The sequence below is a fragment of the Chionomys nivalis genome, chromosome 3 (assembly GCF_950005125.1).
Source record: "Chionomys nivalis chromosome 3, mChiNiv1.1, whole genome shotgun sequence".
Taxonomy (NCBI): domain Eukaryota; kingdom Metazoa; phylum Chordata; class Mammalia; order Rodentia; family Cricetidae; genus Chionomys; species Chionomys nivalis.
In genome coordinates, this window is record NC_080088.1 from 67,316,174 (window position 1) to 67,339,108 (window position 22,935).

The window sequence follows — 22,935 nt, forward strand, 5'->3', positions numbered from 1 at the left end:
TGGCTTTTCTTTTGCCTTGACTCTGACGTTCATTTCCCTCCTTTCCTTCCTTTTGTCACAACTTTTGACCTCTCTAGCTGTCTACAAGCCAATATACTTATCAATAAATTTATTGTCTTCTATTTTATAGAAAAAAATGAACTCCACAAGTAAACACTCCAGCTTTCTCCAAAAATAATGTGTCACTTCAAACCTCCTCCTATACCTTGTCCTAAGTCATATAACTGCATTGTTTGTCTAGGTTAACCCTTGATGCACTTGATTTCTGCATTTTCTTTTTTGGTTTTTCGAGACAGGGTTTCTCTGTAGCTTTGGAGCCTGTCCTGGAACTCCCTTTGTAGACCAGGCTGGCCTCGAACTCATAGAGATCTGCCTGCCTCTGCCTCCGAGTGCTGGGATTAAAGGCGTATGCCACCACCGACTGGCTGATTTCTGCATTGTTTTGAATATGAACCATCTCTTAGAATTCCTTTGTTAAAGCTTATGCCAAGCTGTTGGTAATATTGTGGGGAGTTCTGGAGACTTTAGGGTTTGGATAAAATGAGGTCACTGAGGTCAAGCCTTCTTGGGCATTGTGTCTCTGGCCCCTTCCTTACCTCACTCTTATCTTCCTTTCTATCATTGAGTTGAATCGTCTTTTTCTGTCATAATATCCTTACCCAATGATGTTCTTTTCAGGCTCAGGGAACTTTTAAAAGACCCAGGCTGAATTCTCCAAAATCAATTTTTTCTCTAGGACAGATTGTATCAGGTATTTTGGGTCATAGTGGTGAGAAAATACTAAATCAGTTTCCATGGTGACCTACTTCATTAATAATTCTTCACTTGGCTACACAATGCTCATGATTATGAGACCTTGTTTTCAAGACACCAATTTTGACAAAATATAATACATCCATTTGATTTTTCCCCACCATGTCTCAGAATGTTTTGGTAAAACATTGACAGTGAAATGAATGAATTGTGAATAAAACTGGCTGAGAAAAGTAGTGAGACTTCATAGTTTTAACAATATAGTGACCATGACACACATTGTGGTACTCTAGAACATAAACACAGAAAAAACAGAATAGAACATTCAAGGAAGATTTATTTCAGATTATAGATCACCTCACTGATTTGAATGGTGGCACTGCAGTGGGGTACAGATAATTTTCAAGCAATGTACTGATCAATTTAGATCTATTTATTGATAGAGATGAGTCTTAACCTCTGTTTCAGGCAACATAAAATTGATATGCACATACTGAAGACAGGGGTTTTTTGTAAGCAATATAAGAGAAGCCATTAAGATAAAATCCACTTCCAAGAAAGGAAGTGGACCAGAGCAGGGAGAGATATTAACAGCTCCACCAAGCTGCTATGTGAAGGGTAGAGCTCTTGTGTCTGCCTCATTTACATCATAGCTGTTCCACACAGACTCTACCTGTTTTGTGTTGTTTTCCATATGATTTCATGCACCATGAGTTTTATTAGCTTCTTAAATCTCCATCTAGGCATGCATTTCAGTATTATAGTGAGCCATAGCTTCAGTGAAGGTGCTCTGGAGCACTGGTACACTTTCCTCTTTGACAAATTTTGTTATACTTTTATTAGGGTACATTAATTATACATGAATACATAATGCTATATTTTGCTATTATACTCACCATACATTCCATTCTTGTGTCCTACCTTCTTGTCTATTCATTCCCCTTTTTGCTTCCAGCTATTTTTTTGCTTCTACTTTCATGTGTTTTGTTTTTTCTTTTTTTTGGGGGGGGAGAAGGGGTGACTTTGTGAACTTCTTTAGGTTACTTACAGAAAGGTGTTTTTTATTTAGAAAGGCAAGGGTATTTTGCCAGTTCTTACACCACTGAAGAACATGTTTCTCCCTCTTCCATCAGCCAAAAGCTGCTTATATATTGGTGCTATACACAGCACTCTCTGCTCCATGGCAAGGTAAAGATGGATCCAATCTTGTGCAGGCAAGCACTGTCACAATGAGTTCGAGAGTGCAACAGCCATGTCATGCCCAGATAGCAAAACCCTACTATTTTTCTGTTCCTAACATTCTTCCCTCCCTTTTTACTGAGAAGTTCTCTGAGCCTTTGAGGGTGATATATATGTCTATTGACAGATGAGCACTTCACAGTGTTTATTCTCACATTCACCAGCTATGAATATCTGCAGTAAATGCTGCCCACCGCAAAGGGAAGCATCTCTGATTAAAGCTAACAACAGCACTCATCTGTAAATAGAAACATTATTTTAGTAGGCTATTTTTTTATAGATCTATCATCTTTAATTACTCAAAGAATTAGCTTCCTCAGTAGGACTTATGTCCTCATCAATCGTAAGCTTTTGGCAAAGATTATAGCAGCAGACATTAACTGCTTATGTGGAACAAACCTTAAGACTAATCAGCAAATGGTTAGTTACCATGATTGCTGAATTGCCACTGCTGCTGTAGTGGCTATTGCCCTGTTGGAAGTATGGCATACATGGGTGAGTGAGACTGTTGATGTTTGTTTTCTCCCATCAGCCTGAATAGCACCTATCAGCACCATGAAGCCTCCCAATAGCCTTAACAGCACTACTAGCACCAGAAAGTATGCCAAGAGTGAGAAAGCTTTCTCCTGAGTTCAAGCTTAACATCTCTGTTTTTCAGACAGAACATGTGTGTTCAGCAAGAGAGTCTCACCATCTATCTCAGATTAGCAACCAAGAACAATGATAGTCACCTATGCTGTTTTAGAGGCCCAAGTAGACCAACAGCTCATAGGAAGAAAGCCCAACAGTAAGATCTTCAGAAAGAAAAGCAAATTTTGATTTGGAAGCTGCTAAACAGTTTAAGTGTAGGATTGTAAATAATTATTTATGAAGAAAATATTCATTAAATAACTTTAAAATAGTATCAGCTGATAACAAAACATCCTAATAAGATTACAAAGAAAATACAGAGAGTAAGTGAAATGTATTTGCTCATAACAAAATAATCAATAAGTTGTTAATAGGTTTAGTGTAAGATGGTTGAATTGGCTTTTCATTAAACAGCTAATAACTTTTCAAACTATGCATTAAGGCCTAGTAAATATGCATGGGAATCTTTGACATAGTATTTCTTGAATTCTTCACCAAAAACATGAAAGACATTTGGAAATACAGTTTGTTTAGGGATAAAGAAATTAAGGCACAGGGCTTAGTAGCCTACATGCTTGCTTCTAACAGAAGAGTTCCAGTTTAAGACAAAGCCTTATTCAAACTCTTAGTTTTCCCTTCATTCTGACTTCATCAACATAACACTTAGATGAAAATTATATTTCATGTGATATACTCAGTGTATAGAAAAAGTCTTCACTATAAATAAGAAGTGAAATGCTATGTTTAGTGCAAAGAACCATTAAGAAAAGTAATAAGCCAGTTATGGACTTGAAACTCTCAAAGGGAAAGAAGAGGAGGAAGAGGAGGAGGAGGAGGAGGAGGAGGAGGAGGAGGAGGAGGAGGAGGAGGAAGAAGAAGAAGAAGAAGAAGAAGAAGAAGAAGAAGAAGAAGAAGAAGAAGAAGAAGAAGAAAAAGCAGCAGCAGCAGAAGAAGAAGAATGAGAAAGAGAAGGAGGAGGAGGAGAAGAAGAGGAGGAGGAGGAGTAGGAAGAGGAGGAGGAGGCTTAAGACACGCAGGAAGACATAGAAATAATTGAGTAGAAATGAAATAAACTGAAACCAAACAGAGTCTACAGGTGAAGGAAGAGATATTTGGCCCAGAAATTCTGAGAACTTTTAAAAAAGAGTTCTAGACAAGAACTGAACAAGGATAATATAAACAGACACGGCAACATGGAAGGGAGCAATCTCACAGGGCTCCAATCCTAGACAAAGACCTACAGACCACTAAGGAATTCTGAGACAAAGAAAAATAGTCTTCCATAGGAAATAGATGTTCAAATAATTATTTAATCCTAAGTATTCTGTATGAACTTGTATATGTATAACAACATTGTAATGATTAAGTAATTTGTCTCTCTATATTTTTATCAAATATTTATGAAACAACAAATAAATAAAAGGAGGAGGCCAAAGGTCATGTATTTGACGAGGAGGGTACATGGAATGGGCTGAAGGAATGGGGAAATTCTCTGATCATATTTAAGTTTAAAAATATAACCATGTGATGGTGGCACATGCCTTTAATCCCAGCACTCAGGAGGCAGAGATATGCAGATCTCTGTGAGTTCGAGGTTAGCTTGGTCTACAGATCTAGTTCCAGGACAGTCAGGACTGTTACACAGAGAAACCCTGTCTTGAAAAAACAAAACAAAACAAAAAACAAAGAAAGAAAGAAAAAAAGAAAGGAAGGAAGGAAGGAAGGAAGGAAAAAGAAAGAAGGAAAGAAAGAAGAAAGAAAGAAAGAAAGAAGGAAGGAAGGAAGGAAGGAAAGAAAGAAAGAAAGAAAGAAAGAAAGAAAGAAAGAAAGAAAGAAAGAAAGAAAGAAAGGAAGAAAATCCATGAGAGAGAGAGTGAGCTTTGCCCAGAGGACCTCTGCAACTAAGAGAAAAAAACACAGTCTTTTTTGAGATTCTTCTTTAAAGAAGATCTCAAATACTCCTTGCATCTCTGTCACTAAATTGTCTTTCCATGAATTTCCCAGAGGGAAGGCCACATAGGGGCACAAAAACATACAGCCTTTGCAAGTTGATTATCAAATCACCCATCATTACTACCTTTTTCTTGATTATTTTATCAAAGTTTGACGATTTACATTTCAATCTATGATTTAGAGAATTGTGTCTGTGTACATGTGTGAGCTTAAGGCTGTGCTTTGCCCTGTACTGTATATTAAATTATAATGAATAAAGTATTATTAGTTCAGTATGGGTATGTTGCCCATTTTAGCAAATACTCCTTTTACATACACACCTTACATCTAAGTTTTATTTGTGTAACTTCATTCTGAAATCCGTGGTTGTGTCTTTAAGCACAAACTCAGGGAGTAGGGGACTGAATGCAAGAAGAGAATGAGGGAAAGGGAGAGGGAAAAGGAGAAAAAAGGTTGCAAACTAGCCAAAATCCCATAGAGGGCAGTATGGTTCAAGTTGTGTTAGTATGAACACCTACTTTCCGGTAAGACCATAATGCTCTCAGTATTCCCTGGTTACCTGATCAGTTGCCCAATATCAAATGGTCAGTCCTGAAAACATGATTACAATAACATTTTAGGGTCTTTTTATACATTTAGGGATATGGGTGTGTGTATGTATGCATGTATGTATGTAATAACACTTAATGAAAAAATAGAGGCCATGAATTTGAAAGAGAGCAAGGAAGGGTATATGAGAAGGTTTGGAAGGAGACAAGGGAAGGGAGAAATGATGTCATTATGTCATAACCTCCATAAATAAATAAATGTTTTTAAAGAAGAATATAATGTTTGTCAAATATGCAGAAGTATAAAATAAAATCGTGGTTATGGGAAGTGATAATGAATAAATATACTTTAAAATGTTAACATGCCAGGGTAATCTACAGAGCTAGTTCCAGGACAGGCTCCAAAACCACAGAGAAACCCTGTCTCGAAAAACCAAAAAAAAAAAAAAAATGCCAGAGTAAGTTTTAATCATTAATAAACAATCACTGTGAAATCTGTAGAGATTTATAAAATGACATGTTCAATTATTCATTGCTCCTAAGTTCAAGTGACTCTTTTGATGTTGTCAGCAACTCACACTTGTTGAGTCTATAAGGGCAAATACATAAAAGCATCCAAGTTTGCTAAAATTGAATTTACTTGATATCAAAATATACTTGCTCCATTCATGACATCTGCACAATTTGGGCAAATACTTTTATTCCTCTGTGCTTAGTTATGATTATTTTGTCTACCTTGTACGGTTGATGTGAAGACTGGAATAGATAGTATAGATTATTCTATATTACAGCTATAATTCATGGATAGCATCAGTTATTAATAATTGGAAAGCACATAAGAACATAAGTTTTACTAAATAATATTAAGATAGTTTTAGTCAAATATCAGTTGAACTATATCTTTAGTTGGAGCATTGATTAGTAAAAATAAAATTAAGTAACAGATTATACCCTACATAGAAAGTTAACAAGATGATAATATCAGTGAATATTAACTTTGTCAAATAGGCAAAAATGCAATCAAAAGGGAAACACAATATCCAAAAGTATAGATAAAATATAAAATGAGGTGACAGCGAAAAATGAACATAGCAAAGTGATTTTATTGCAGTGGGGTAAATTCTGTAGCTACTTTGCTTTTGGACATGTGCCAATACACATCAGTCCAAACCCAAAAAAGCATACTGTAAAGAGTGTACCTAAGCGTGAACCATAAGACTCAGGTCCCATAATGCTCCATTTTTTTTCTTGAATTTTTAGCAAGTTTATACCTATTGGAACACATTACAAGGGTGAGAATTTAAGGGATAAGGAATCAGCTCATAAAGTTTCATACTTCTCACTTAACTTTTCTTTAATACTGAAAGCAGTAAAATAACATTTATTAACTTTAAAAATGATGCAAGTCTCTACTGTACTCTATATACTATCCGTTGATGTAACTTTATCAGCTATTTAATATGATAAATTTGTATTAATCTTTAAAATTTCAATTGCTGCTATATTAACTATAGATTTATGTTTTTATTCTTTATAAATTTGACATCTTAAAGTAAATATATGAATTACTATAATAATCTCAAAAAGAAAAATAATAATTGTGACTGAGCTTTTAAATTATAAATGATGTCTAACTACAAATAAAATATAAATTCATGAGAGAAAATCTAGACAAAGACTCTTGATTTAAAAATACTGGAAAGATTCACTTTTGCAAAACTGATTGATGGCAGTGTAAAAAATATAAACTCAAACCTGGAATAGAATGTGAGATAGAAAACACTTTTCCTGGTTACAAAGATAATCACCTTAATAGACCTGGATGGAGGTGGGTGGTCCTTGGACCTCTCACAGGGCAGAGAAACCTGCTTGCTCTTTGGGCTGAGGAGGGAGGAAGACTTGATTGGGGGAGGGGGAGGGAATGGGAGGTGGTGGCGGGGAAGAGGCAGAAATCTTTAATAATTAAATAAATTAATTAATATAAAATAAAAAAATTTAAAAAAAGATAAGAATGAATCACAATCTTCCAAAAAAGCCTTATGCTCCAAATTTAATTTGCAAAATTATATCTGTGTGCAATTTGCAAATATCAGAATGAAAACAAGCATGAAACTCTAAAAGTAAATAAAAGAGGAAAGGGCAACAGAGCAAAAACAATATTAATGGCGCCAGGTAGATTTGGGGCTTTTCAGCAAGGTCTGGAAGCTGCAATATACTGCTATCATTTGATAATTGTGCATTTATGAAGAGACACATACAGCCACAGACTTTTGTAAAAAAGTTTAGTAGATAAATATAGAAGGGAAAACTTATTTGCGGGGAGGAGTGTTTTGAGAGAAGGTTTCTGTGTGTAACAGCCCTAGCTGTCCTGGAATTAACTCTTGTAGAGCAGGCTGGCCTTGAACTCACAGAGATCTGCCTACCTCTGCCTTCCAAGTTCTGGGATTAAAGACACGTGCCACCACCACCCATCTAAAAAAAACTGCTTATTGGTACATGGGTAGCCTGATAAAAATACAGTTGCAATAAGAACTTCGTATGTGTTTCAATTTAATTTTTGAGTAAAACAATAATTTCATGAAAATGAACCTAGCCATCACCATAACAACCATTATGTATATTACTTAATATCACTACTGTACATTCTGCTTGCCAATTAGGAAAACCATGATAAAACAAATACATCGACAGAGCTTTGAGAAACAGCATTGGATATGGCAAAACCCTCAAATCCCAGTAAAGGACAAAAGAAAGAGTAAAATATGAAAGCATGAGAAGCAGGACTAGGGACAGTGGTGTGGACAAAATAAAAGTTATGATGCCACTCCCATCACGGACTAAGGAGAGCGGCGTGGACAAAATAAGGGTTATGATACACAATGTCTATCATGGATATATTTGGAAAACAAATGGCTGATTTGGGGCAAATTATATAACCACTACAATTGAATTTTGAAAAATAGAAAGTAGAAAATCAAAACTTTGTAAATGTTCTCCCTCCTTTTGTTTCTCATTTGGACCTTGGGAGCTCAGTCCATTGCTCCAATGTGGGTCTCTGTTTCTATCTCCATCCATCGCCAGATGAAGGTTCTATGGTGATTTGCAAGATATTCGTTAGTATGGCTATAGCATCGGGATTTTTCAGGCTCTCTCTCCTTAGGTGCCCAAGGACCTAGTGGGGTACATCTCTCTGAACCCCTGGGAACCCCTCTATAGTCAAGGCTCTTGCCAACCCTAAAATGGCTCCCTTAATTAAGATATATACTTCCCTGCTCCCATATTCATCCTTCCATTATCCCAACCATCCCATTCCCCCAAGCTCTCCCTATCCTCCCCTGTTCACTTTTCTCTCCCCATCTCCCCTTTCCCCCATCCCACCCCACCCCCCAGTTCCCAAATTTTTGCCCAGAAATCTTGACTACTTCCAATATCCAGGAGGATAACTATATGTTTTTCTTTGGGTTCACCTTCTTATTTAGCTTCTCTAGGATCGTGAATTATAGGCTCAATGTCCTATATTTATGGCTAAAAACCAATTATGAGTGAGTACATCCCATGTTTATCTTTTTGGGTCTGGGTTACCTCACTCAGGATAATGTTTTCTATTTCCATCCATTTGCATGCAAAATTCACGATGTCATTGTTTTTTACCACTGAGTAGTACTCTAATATGTATATATTCCATACTTTCTTCATCCATTCTTCCGTGGAAGGGCATCTAGGTTGTTTCCAGGTTCTGGCTATTACAAACAATGCTGATATAAACATAGTTGAACAAATACTTTTGTCATATGATAGGGCATCACTTGGGTATATTCCCAAGAGTGGTATTGCTGGATCCTGGGGTAAGTTGATCCCAAATTTCCTGAGAAACCACCACACTGCTTTCCATAGTGGTTGCACAAGTTTGCATTCCCACCAGCAATGGATGAGTGTACCCCTTACTCCACAACCTCTCCAGCAAAGACTATCGTTGGTGTTTTTGATTTTAGCCATTCTGACAGGTTTAAGATGGTTGTTTTGATTTGTATTTCCCTGATCGCTAAGGAGGTTGAGCATGACCTTAACCCTAGACGGGGGCACCCACCCACTGAGACGGTGGGGCTGATCTATTAGGAGATCACCAAGGCCAGCTGGACTGGGACTGAAAATGCATGGGATAAAACCGGACTCACTGAATATGGTGGACAATGAGGGCTGCTGAGAAGCCAAGGACAATGGCACTGAGTTTTGATCCTACTGCATGTACTGGCTTTGTGGGAGCCTAGCCGGTTTGGATGCTCACCTTCCTAAACCTGCATGGAGGGGGGAGAACCTTGGACTGCCCACAGGGCAGGGAACCCTGACCGACAGCTCTTTGGACTGAAAAGGGAGGGGGAGGGGAGTGGGGGGAGGGGGAAAGGGAGGTGGGGAGGAGGCAGAAATTTTTAATTAAAAAAATTTAATATAAAAAGAAAAAAGAAAAAAAAACTTTGTAAAAACAAATTCCTAGGAGTTTTAAATCAAGCATCTGAAGACCGGGTGTACCTGAAGCATTGTGGGAACAAAGAACTTTAAGAAGGGCTATCAAAAACCTGCAGCCAGAAATGCCAGAGCTAAAAGAGAGAAGCCATTTGAAAAAGTGAAGAGAAACTAGCCAAATACTTGATTACACACAAATCAAAGAACAATTAGTGTAATAAATAACAAAGGTTTGATGCCACTTTAAGTTTGAACCTTTGGGAAGCCTGCTTTTTCTGTGAGATTTCAATGACGGCTGACAAAGCGAAAACAATAGGTAAAAACAAATTCACATTAATGTGGGAAAGAATTTCAATTCTTCCTGCTGTTGGCATGATTCTGCCTATCTAAAGAGGTTCTTTCAAAAAAAAAAAAGTTCAGTTAATTTTAGTTAGCCAAGATAGGAGACAAAATTTTAAGAAATAAATTTAAGAAATCCTGGTTTATGTGGCACTCCAGGTTTTCACCTGGGGATTCCTGAGTGCTAGGAAGCACTCTACCCACTTACAGCGCCAACCCTGCAGCAATCATAAATGAAAAAATATTAAACCTCATTAATAATAATGCATTCACAAAACATGTGGAAATTAAGGAGGGAAAAGGCATACACCTACATCATATATCATAGTTTTGAAATGCTCTGAAAAATTAAAGTAATCGTGTGTCGCTACCTAAAATTTCAGCCAATTTAATAGGAAGAAACCTGGCAATGTGAGTTCAAATTTTAAGACTTTTTATTCCATCACTATTCTCCTAAAATTAGGATATACATCCCTAGTAAGTAAACGAATTATATGAATATATATTTTTTATAGAAACAAAGGCATGAAAGTAACCTGAACATATCCACTAAGAGAGGAAGCAGTGGATAGATTGCATCTGTCCCCACTGTAATGGTTTAGATAATTGATTGGGTTATAACAAATCTACAAGAGTGCTTTAAAATTATTACAGTTTATGTGATTCCTGTAAGATAATATTGAAAAAGAATGTATACATAAATCCACACAATACCCCCATTTTTTTGTAAAGTACTGTTAAAATAGTCTTATCTGTTTTATTATATTTATTATATACACATTTATATATATAAATATATAAATATTAAATATATTACATTTATTATATACACATTTGTGGACATTAAATGATGTGGAGATGGATGAATTATTTTAGGCATGGGTGTATTGAGGGTTAAATGTAGGCTGTAGTCAGAAATCTGAAGCAGTCAACTAGAGTCGCTACCTCTGCATAGCCTTGCATGCAGCCTGGATTTCTTTCTCAAGAGGTAAGGTTAACATTTTTGCATAATGGCTGCCACTTATTTTCCTTTGTGATTGTTCATGTCCACTGTGTATTTTTATTATAATTATAAAATTTCCTTATTTACTTTACATGTCAATTTATTATTTGTTTCCCTTTTCTGAGAATATGGTGCTTTCTATATTGTGTATATTGTGCCAAATGAAGCTGTATGGGAATTGCAACTGTAATTTAATTGAAAATATTAATGTTCCTTATGATGCTCAGAATTATTAAAGACATTTAAGTGATATTTTAATAGTTCTAAATTATTGTAAAATAAAGAATAATTTGGCCTTAGTCTTCAGATTTTAAATGGGCACCCAATAAATACTGCAGAATTCTTTTGTGGTTTCTATGTATGTATAACATACCAGCATTGACAGCAAGCCTAAGCAGGAGCTTGTAATAAACAATTAAAATATTATTGTATTAACACCTTGATGTTTATGAGAATGTACTTGAATGCACCGTAACACAATGAACGCAATGTTGTTTTCTAGGAATAACAATCTACACTGTAGGCAATCTAATTAACTGAAACCATCCCTTATTATCCCAGCTTTTTAAATGTTGCAGATTGGGGAGGTGACTCTGTAATTAATGCACTTGCTGTGTGAGCATGTGGATCAAATTTGGATACTTGTAATCCCAATTAAAGGCAGGCAGAGATTATGGAAGATTAAAGCAAACATAGTAGACTGACTAGGTAGAGACAGCAAACTTGGGCACAGCCAAAGACTGTGCCTCAATTTATGAGAGTGATAGATGAAGCTACTCGATGTCAAACTAGGGCCTCCACATGCATGTGCACACATGAGCACCTGCATTCACTTGCATATCCAAATACATGATGCACAAATAAATGCATGCAAACATACCCCACCAAAATAAAACGAAATGCTGACTGTCGTTTTTATATTGATGTGGGAACTGTAAGTCCTGGTCTCTGGTCTCCATCTTTGGAGGCCACATGCTGTGACTGCCAAACCTTGACCCCTCCCTGGAGGAGGGTCAAGACAGCCCGCCGAAAATCTTGACCACTCCCCCAGTCTATTTAAACTGCTCCCCCTGGAAAGTCTCCTCATGGTCTCTTTCCTCTCCCCCTTGTGGTCCTGTTTGAGGCTTCCCAGTTCCCCCTCCTCAGGACAACCCAAGAGCTCAGGACTCCCATTAAACCTGGATATTTTAAATTTGGCTTGTTGATATGGCTTGATTGGAATTTTTGCATCGGCAGAGAGCTTGCATTAGGAAAATTCCTAACATGAACAAAGTTTAATCTAGTTGTGTTCAAGTTCTTCATTGTGTGATTTCCTTTGTGCTTCCCAGCTTGAAGAATGTGAATGTTGCAAGTTCTTGAAATATATTGTATATGCCCAAATGTCAAATTGACATATTTTTTTCTCTTGGGAACTTGATATCTGAGCTTGCATTAGATTGTTTCTTTACACAGAATGGTGCTCACAGCACTCCTTTCCTTCTCTCTTGAGCTGAAACACCAACTATAAGACAGATTCTTGGGACAGACGCATCAAGTTGCCTTTGGTATCCCTTAAGTAGTGAATGTTTCAGCTCAAGAGAGAATGAGTGTTGAGAGTAAGTGGCTTGTAGTAAATGTACATATATAGTTTAAATAAGTTCCCTAGAATGCCTTTCTGAATAATGTATATATATATATATATATTCACATCACCGTGAGAAACATGGAGCCCACAACACACTCCTTGAGAACAAGTTGTTCTTTAAATTCTCCTCAGAAGAGTAGGGATGCTCTACTGTGCATACGCTGATGTCAGCAAAGGGAAGGAATACTTTTTCTCTTTTTCCAGATTTACCCATCAAATAATTCTAGATGGAGTATTGTCCCTTATTGGAAATTTGGGAGTGAAGAATATAGGGCCATTTCTAACATCTGAATGTTTCTATCTCTGTCTTGAGGTGAGGCTTTACTGATTGTTCCAGATACACGCATGGGAATGAATGAATACAAATATGTAAAAATATGTAAATATATACATCCAGCTCTATATTGATGAGGACTAGAGAATTCATAGCACAACAGTTTTTACAAGATGTAATTTCCACAGTTTGCTTTTGGAAAATTTTCCCAACTGTGTTCTATGGAAAAAGAAAAAAATGGCATTCTAAAGGCTATTATTGCTTGGCTCTTGTTGCTCTCTTACTGGGATATGAAGCCACTGCATGTGTGTGCCTGCTAGAAGTGCATAAAGCTAGATCGAGAGGAATAAACTCTCTCTCTCTCTCTCTCTCTCTCTCTCTCTCTCTCTCTCTCTCTCTGTCTTTCTCTCTCTGAGAGGGAGGGAGGGATGAAGGGAGGGAGGGAGAGAAGAGGGAGAGAGAGAGAGAGAGAGAGAGAGAGAGAGAGAGAGAGAGAGAGAGAGAGACTGCATAACATCTGCACTGTTCTCATGGCCCCCTCCAGGGATTTGGATTCCTATTTGCTGGCAGTGGGACTGGAGTTTGATGTTCTTACTATAGTATTTTCCAGAGTTCATTGATGTTAGTTTCACAGCAGTAACCACTATGAATATTTTCTTAGACTGTTTAAAGTATTTAAGTGTTTCCATTGGTGCACATTGATGTGATATTTTTATTTTTAAAAAAAGAAATATGAAAAGCAAAAATTGACTGGAAACAGAAATTTGATTAACTTAAATTTCTTTGATGTGGTTATGACTAAAATGAATTAACCAGAAATTAATGTGTTACTAAGAAACTGTAATTGATACGTAAAATAAATGAAAAAATTAATAAAAAATAAATTAGAAAGAAAAGAAATAAGGGAATGCTTTTCTGGGTTTTTCTACACATTTTGTGAAATAATTAACATTTTTAGTTTCTTAGGTAATTTCAAGGGTAGAATGGAATGAGACCAATTGTCTTGTAAGAAATGGAAACCACTTCCTTATTTCTATATTTTCTATAAATTTAAGTGCTGCAGTCACTGCCCATTCGCCTCCCAAGCTGCTAATGTTGCGTCAACTATCTGTCATCTAGCTTGCCAAGCATACCTGGCAGGGAGTCTTGAACAATGGAGCCTAGTTCATAAAAATATAGATTTTCATGAAGCAGAACTTTATTTTATACCAAAGTTAGATGGACATATCCCTGTCATATATTAATCATTATAACTATTTGAGTCATTTCTCACTGAGTTGGAATAAAATGTGTAAAATAAACTTGTATAGATTTATTGACTTGTTTATTTATATTGTTACTGTTGCTGGGGATGGATTCTGGGGCCTGGCATAATAGGCAAGCACCGAATTACAGAGCTACCTCCTCAGCCCTGAATCCTCTTTGCTTTGGTTGAGATGCTTCCTCTCTAATGTTTGTGTTAATTTGAGGTAGACTTCAGTGATATTTTTAAATGCTATTTCACAGTACTATTGACATTTTCTTATTTCAATTTAGATAGATACCTTTCCACAGAACAGAACTTCCCACTAGTGCTAACATAGTTAATGGCAGAGAGGGAAGGTATTGATTGCCTCAGTTCCCAAGTGGAACCTGAAGGAAATGGGAACTCTCATATCTATCCACAGCAAGGCAAAGCCTCTTCATTCTTGCTTGACTCAAATCCTATGCTGAAGTGTTAAATTATGGTGAAAAGCAGAAAGCAAGGCAACTAAGTATTTTTTTTCCTGAATAAATAAAGAACACAGGTCTGTATCCATTTGCAAGCAATTTCGCATATGCAAAGTACTTAGTTGATATTATGCTCTTACAATGATAATTTTCTGATTGTCTCCTATGATGATGCTCTGCAATATGACTTAATAAAATGCATCAAGCATAACTTAATTATCAGCAATCATTTCATGAGTCAATGAATGATGGTAGATATAAAGTTGTTAAAGAAATCCTGGTTGATACAATCGACACACACACACAAAAAACACTTTTTATATAGAGGTACTTTTTTTGATTTGATTTTAAATAAAACATTTCATTTCTCACCTCATCCAAGCCATTTCTCTTTTCTGGCTAGTGACCAATATGTTTTTCTCCATTTTTCTAATTTTTCTTCTCAGAATTATTTGTTGACTCTTTTTCACATATTCAGTTTGTGTAGAAATAGTTTTTATCACTGAAAATCTTATGTCATGTATCATAACCATTAAAAAGTTCCAAGAGCAATCAGGTGATGGGTAGTAGACAAGTTTCTGTCCCTACTAAAACCAATGATCCTCACACGTATCTTCGAATGACTAAAGTTAAAATTGTATCCAGTACACTGACTGTCGCCTGGCTCTATAGATACACTAAAGAATGGCAATTGTAAGTCTTATAATACAAAACTGCTGCATTGAAATTTTCCACATGTAACACTCTACCTGTAGGAGAAAGGAGAAATGTGAGCCTCTTCTTGCTTGGAGACTCATCTGTCTATGCAATGGGAAGGAGCTGTGTTTACAAAGAAAAATGATTCTTCTCTATTATATATGCTACTGAATCCACTAATGGGCAAATTGAAGAAAGGATTCTCCAGGGATGAAATAAAAGACCATTCCATATGTCCATCTATTTATAACCTCACCCCACCTGTGATCATACTTTACCTTTTGTTATGCAGGTTAAATCACCTCCTGTGTGTGTGTATATATATATATCACATATACATAAATACACATATACATTTATATCCCTGATCCAACAGCTGAACTGTTATTAGACTCTCCTTTAACACCATTTCCTCCAACACAGCACAAAGGCAACTTTCAAATGATAGCATTACTTACATAAGAAACAAGTTTGCATAGGTTGGTGTGCATTGTGAAGAAACATGTACCTTTATTTCATACACATGACTCTACATAACAAATAATTTCATATTATTGCTTACTTGGTTCGGTGGTTTTTTAAAAATAATAATAGTAATTAGATTCATGCTTAAGCAGTAAATCTTGAGAAAATGATGGGCATAGAGTTCAAGGGTGTGAAACTTTTCCATTGTGTTTTAATTTTATCCTGAATTTATGATTGATTCACATTTGATTGCCCATAGCGCCCTGGTGTTCAGTATTTCTGTCTCCACATACCATACCACATCTATTTAGCTAAAGTAGTTGATGGTTTGCAAATTATTTATGTGTTAAAAATACATCAAAGAACTTGAAAAACTTACATCTAGCCCTCAAAATCTCCCATTTTGCAAATCCAAAATTCATTTCAGTGACTCCAACAGACTCAGCAGAACAGTAGTCATTTATGCATCCTCAAAGGCAGAACCTTGCCTATGAATAATAATAAAAAGTTACTGCTATCTAATCAGCAAACTGGGAAATTTTTGAACATTAACAAATATGGTTCATATTTGACCTGTTTTCTATGCTGTTTTCTTCTAACTTATCAAACAGGCCACCAGGATTTAGAGACGTTAATAATGCAACCCATATAATCCCATCTCAGGAAAGACCAGAAATTGGAATCCATCTCTATTTTATTGCAAAGCTGATATTCCATTCTGTTATTTTTTATCCTACTATACTTGCTCATTTACCTGCTTTGTATCAGTTTTGGAGAGAAGAAGAAAAAGTGCCTTGCAAAGGCTTGCACATCTTATCTGTTAAAACTTCCTAAAGCAAGTCCATCCAGCAACACCCCCTCACACACACCCATTTCTATTTGTGTGTGTGTGTGTGTGTTTTAAGAGATTAGCTGTTTTCAGGACTAAAACATCAGCAACTCTTTGCCTTAAAAAAGATTGTAGATTTGCAAGATCTAAGTGAATTTGGTCTGTTACCCCCATGCTCTGGGGATTTGTCCTCTGTACTGAAAGAACAAAGAAGGAACTACTTTCTCTTACAACACAGTGGGAAGGGCTAGCATTGAGTGATCCAGTTCGTCTACTTTTGATGCAGCAATCTTCACATGTAGTGGTATTCATTTACATTTTTTTCAAATAAATATTGCCGGAGCAAGGAACCTTTCAGGCACATTCTCCCACTTTCTTCTCTATACCCTTTTTGATCATGGTTTTGCTCACTTCTACACATTACAAATAGAGGAAGAGGACACTCAACGGAAGGTCAAATTTTCTCTTATAGAAGGACCTTGGTCTTCCCGCAGGGCAGGGAATTTGGACTGCTCTTCAGTATCGAGAGGGAGGGGGAATGGAGTGGGGGGAGGAGAAGAGGAGTGGGGATAGGGGGAGGGAAGTGGGGGGAGGGCAATATTTGGGAGGAGGGGAGGGAAATGGGAAATGGGGAGCAGGTGGAAATTTTAATTAAAAAAGAATAAAAATAATAATTAAAAAAAAAAAAAAAAAAGAACTACACGCAAGCTGAACTCAAACTTTGCTTCTTGGTTTCCGTGACATGTACCCACTGATCTTCCAAGGCTGCCCACCAATTGTGTCACAGGAGGACTGGCCTCGGTTTCAGAGGTTGGAAGCCTACTATCAAGGTCCATTTTCCTAACCTCAGGGCTTTCTTTTTAAATGGAGAGAATACTAGTACTTGGCGCCCATGCTGACTCTCATCCTCTTTATTTTTTAATTATTAATCACATTACTCATTGTACAAAATAACAGACTGCCTCACAATATTTTTGTTCATGTGCATGATGTACTTTTCTCATATTTACATGCATTACCCTCTCTTGTCCCGTCCAACTGCTGGTCCTTTTCCTCTTCCCAGATAGTATAAAATTGTACCTTTTCTATTTCACACACACACACACTCACACACACACACTCTCACACACACATTTTAAATAGAGACTCTACATACAAAAGAATGTATATTTGTCCTTCTGAGTGGTTTATTTCACTTAGTATAATTATCTCTGTGACTATCAATTTTTTTCTACCAATGACATAATGTCATTCTTTATAACTTAATATGACTCCCTGGTTTATACATTTTCTTTGTGTGTTTATCCGCTGGTAGTCAGATTCCACAGCTTGCCTACTGTGCCTCATACAGTAGCAGACAGGGTGTGCAGGTGTCTCTGGCTGGTGTCTTGGAGACCTCTGCAGATATTCCCAGGCCTGGTGGAAATGGATCCCGTTCACGGCTTTATTTCCATTTAGATGATGAGAACAAGTGAGAAGAGGCACTAAAGTCTGTCTCAAGGAGACTTCTCCTTCATCCCTAGATTGAACAATAAGGAGATACGTGTGAGAATAAAATTAAAGATAGGGAAATATAGTATTTTATGAAGTATAGACAGAAAACTTTTCCTAACTGTGATTTAAAAAAAAATTATGTAATAGTGGTATGCATCAGTCCAATTCAGAGAAAAAGTACTGTAGATTCTTAAATGCGAACATTAAATCATTGTTTGAACAAATTTTTATTGAGTACTTGTGCGCAGCCCATTGTCCACGATGTTGTGGAATTAGACATGGCATAAATGTCTTAGAAAATGTGTATTCTAGGTCTGATAACATTTTGACCCCACATTTGAACATACAACAACTGGGTGAAATAAGACCTATTAACAAAATAAAAGAAAATAAAGTTGCCTTTATTATTAAGTTGCTATCATTTGTTGTTATCCTGTGACCAGGGTACGCACAAGACGTCACTCACACCAGGGTCCCTTGGATGGGTTTCCTTAGCGCTGCACAGAGACCAAGGTTTGGGCTTTGGATGCCACCAGGGGCTGGCTAGTCGCCCTGCCCAGCCCCGCCCTACCGGCTGCTGGGCGCGTGGCACAGAGAGAGCAGGCAGCTGAGTTCCCATCGCCAGTCACCACCGCGCCAGGTGAACTTTTTAGACTCAGCTCGCACAGGCACAGGCTTTGACCGGACGCTTCCCCCAGTGGCCTGAAGCCTCGGGTCCTTCCTTGGTCCCTCTCAAGACGTCCCGCAGGTCTCACATCCCAGCGCGGGTGTCTCCGGAGCTCCAGTGGCTGTGGCTTAGGCTGGGCGGCTCCCGAGGCACATCACCTGTTTGACAGCCTCTCCCTAAATCAGAGAGCAGCACCGGCGCTGTGAGCCCCGAGCGTCACTTGCAGCTCCAGCGGATTAGAACTCGCTTCCTTGCTCCTTCCTCTCTGCAGTCCCATTTAAAGCTAACTCTGGCATTAAGAAAAAGCTGAGTGGGCCCAGTTTCTGCAGCGCTTTCTTCTGCAAGATGGTAAGTGAGGAGCTGGCCTTAGCTAGTCATGCTGCCAGAACCCGGGGGGTCCTGGAAGACAATAAACTGCATTTAGAACGTATTCTACCTTGGGAGATGCCTTTGTACTTTCCAATTAATATAGTACATTTCTGTTCCCCTGCACCCCTCATTATTCTCTGCTCCCTCTCCTGCATATTTGCTTCCCCGCCCCACCCCTTTCCCCTCACCCTGTGCGGACCTTCTTCCACCTGTTCCTCTAGATTATGCTCATATTTGCAAACACTTAGATCTGAAAGCCTCACGAGTGTTTGGGGTTTGTTTTCCTCTCAGGTGTCGGTTGCTTAATAGCTCAGCTCTGATTCCAAGAATAACCTCGAAAAAAAAAATAGAATCCACAAACATACTTTTAGAATAAAAGAAAATAGCACTTGATAAACTTTTGGCTGAATTTCTTCAGGCAGCACTGGCCAAGTTGTATTTGCCTCAAAAGTGTACCTTTTCAAGTCTTCACTCACTGGCAGCGGGGGCCTATGGTGAGTCAAGTGACTCAATAATAATAACTTTCATTCTTTTATTCTTTTTTCCCTCCTCCTCCTCTTCTCCTTCTTCTTCTCCACCCTCTTCCTTTTCCATACCCTTTGCCTTCTCTAAGTCATGTCCAATAAAGTCCTCAGAGCAACACCAACCTTCAAGTAGCCAGAGTTTGTCCAAACTTGGGCTCTGCTGCAAGGAATGTTTTTGACTTGATTAAACATTGACACATAATTAAGAACGGGCCGTTGGACAGCTTAAGCCAGGAAGAAGGCAGACTGCTTGCCCCTGCGTGGACATTTGGAAAGACCATATTTGAGGTTGGAGGACTGAGTGGGGCGGAGCTGGAAGGTGCTCACTGAATCAGAACACAGTGGAGAAAGGCATGCCAGGCAGCTACTGGTGGTACAATAACCTGGAAAGTAGACCGAATGATAATGATGAAGGAGATCAGAACCCACTGCCTTTATTCTCAGCTTTTGATGGTGTACTTGAATTGATGTCACACTCCTGTGATTGGAGTTGGGGCTAAAATGTATGTGATCATCTCTGTAAACTTATATGCATATACATGTTTATTCATTCACATGTAAGAAATGCACCTGATTCAGACTCCTCAATTAGGAGGTTCCTTGAAATGATGCCATGGAGAACTGTTCACTTAACCCTTTGTAGTCTGTGATCTTTGTATTTCAATATTTTTAGAAATACAAGTCAAGATATCTGCTACAGAGCAACAAGTAGTCCTTATAATCTGAATAGTGAGATCTAATTCTTTTTACTTAATTTCTGGCTAGCACTGCAATAGGAAATACTTCTCTGATGTTTACAAATCCAGACCCATCTGATACTAGTTATTTGGTGAACAACCTTAGGAGAATAGTGTGGAATTCAAAGAACCCCTTCCTTTTTAGTAATTATAATCACACCATTCAAATATGTATCGGGACCTGTACTTATCGTTTCAATTGTTTATTTTCTTCACCCATGTAATTTCTCTCTATTTCTCCCACTCTCTCCCTCTCCCAACTGCCGTCATGCCATCTCCCCTACCCCCATCAAACTGAAAATCAAAGAACACCATTCTGCCTTGCCAAGATCAGTATTTTGTAGGAGGCCAGAGTTATAATTGCCCGTATTCCACTACAACGTCAGAATCTAGTGTTGATGTTTCCAAGGAGACTTGGGTCTCTTTCTGGGCTGCTGGTCTCCTGGACAACGCTGAGCCCCAACAAGCACCACAGACACAGGGTAAGTTTTACCCTTCTGCTTCACTTGTAGAATGGGTCTTTTGACAGTCAGGTAACTGTAGGCATTGAGGTCTGGTACTCAACAGAAAAAATAGGGAATTTAAGTAAGCCCTAAGACTCCTGGATTTTTTTAACAGTAAAACTGGTTGTTCTGAACTCATCAGTTAGCAAAAATGAAACCCTTCCTCTTGTGTGCTAGACAACTTGTGTTGTTTCCTAGATTTTGGAATTCTTCGAGATTGCCAAGTAAGAAGTAACTTTGAGTCAATAGCACAGTTTTATAAATAGCACGTAATAGAACATTTTTGGAATCAAAATATCAGGTAGCATATTTTTTTTTTAAAATTTGGAGAGATTCTTGTGACCTTGAGAGAAAAACCAAGAGTGAGTAACAAAGTTTATTTCATCATACAAAAATTTTGTGAACAGTACTTCATACACAGAAAGAATCACTTCCCCTTCACATGTGCAGTCAGCTTTAGAGAAATGTCCAAGGTTGGTGGAAATCAAACACAGCACTAACATTGACCTGAAGCTTAATGAGTATTCTTACACACATTACAGGGATTTCCATATTAATGCTTCGTTTCCGTCAAACTTTCAGGCACTCAGAATTAAATACCTGTACATTCGTTCTGCCCCCTGCCCCCCGTAACTTTAGAGACTGTGGGGAGGGATATGAAAAGATGCTGAGGCAAAACCCAAAATGAAGGAACCATATGTCAAGGAAGAAGTTGTTCAGTTTTTGATTTTTCACTATAAGCAAAAGCAGGTGTGGAATGTCTCAGAATGTGAACCCAAGTTTTATTTTGTTTTCTTACTTATTCCAACTTAATTCTAAATGGTTCAACACAGACATTCAAATTCCCGCAGGTCAAATGGGATTGAGGGTTGTGGGGTGAAAACTAAAGTACTTGAGATGCAGAATCAATTTTTCCTTGATGGGCATTACTCTAAAATAAAAAAAAAGTTCTATGTAAAAACATTAATGCAGATATGGATGCTAGAAATAAACAAGGTATAGTTTAGCAATGAAATCTCTATAAAATCCTTCAGAATAACAAGAAGCCGATCACTAAGGACAATGGGGAGAAGAGTTGGGGATTTGACTCAGCCATGGAGTGTTTCTCCAGCATGTCACATACCAGGTCCTAGTTTTAGTGTCTAGCGTTAATAAATACTGGAAAATATTATTATACCATGATGTAAAATCTTGAACAAATTTTGCCCTTCAGATTTCAAAAATAGAATGAGTGAGAGGAAAATGCAGCTCTGCAACATAGGGTTTGATTATGGAGTCAAACATAACGCTATCAAATGCTGGAAAAACGGAAAATAGGATGAATGCTAGAAAGGAGTAGTGGAATTGCAATATTATGCCTAGTGGAAAGGCAGGGTTAGTGTCTCTGTGAAAGAAGGGACAACCTTTCTTAACATAACCAGCAAGAACGTACATATACATTTTAAGAGCTGCTCAGCTCCTAAAATAAATCTCTTTAGCCACTTTTGTAGGCAGCCCATAAATAATTGCTTACATTCTTCTTGAAATCTTTAAAACTTTTTCTCTGTGGGAAATAAAAGTAATTAAATCTATTAAACTTTTGAAGTTGTCTGCGAGTTTTCATCATAATTGTAAACATGTCCATTCATTTGTTCTGTATTTTCACACAGAGGCATCCTGCGACCTCAGTGTCCCTGGTCTGGATTCATGTTCATGGGAAGAGGCTCAGCTGTCCTCCCAGCTCTATAAAAATAAACAGGTATGGATAGGGAGTGAGAGAGAACATTAAGACTAACATAGTTCCAAAAAGTCCACACCTCCCTGAGTCTCTCTTCATTTCATGTTGTTTTTTAGTTTTAAATTGTTTCTTTTTTTAATGCATAGTAGCTCAGTGTTTTTTGTGGCGCACAACAGTAATTGTGTGTCTGAATAGATAAAAGTTAAATGCATAAGCTCACAGAAACAAAAGCTCCAAGAAAACCTATGGGTGATCTCTCAATTAACCAAATTGCTTTTCCTTATCTGTGGGATACTGCTGCAGCCCCTCTCTGAGGATGACCAGAGGATGGATACAGCCATATTTTAAATGATAAACATAGGTCATCTTTGAGAGCAGGGCTGCTGATAAATGTTTCCTC

General features: G+C 37.6%; 1 protein-coding gene across 1 annotated transcript in view; it reads left to right on the plus strand.

Moving 5' to 3' along the window:
- The window catches only part of Gmnc (geminin coiled-coil domain containing), a 43,812-nt gene that overhangs the window by 17,753 nt on the left and 3,124 nt on the right, over positions 1-22,935 (plus strand). Inside the window, exons 3-4 of the mRNA XM_057764655.1 lie at positions 20,623-20,797; positions 22,468-22,556. Of these exons, the coding sequence (XP_057620638.1) occupies positions 20,623-20,797; positions 22,468-22,556 (264 nt within the window). The remainder of the gene's footprint in view (positions 1-20,622; positions 20,798-22,467; positions 22,557-22,935) is intronic.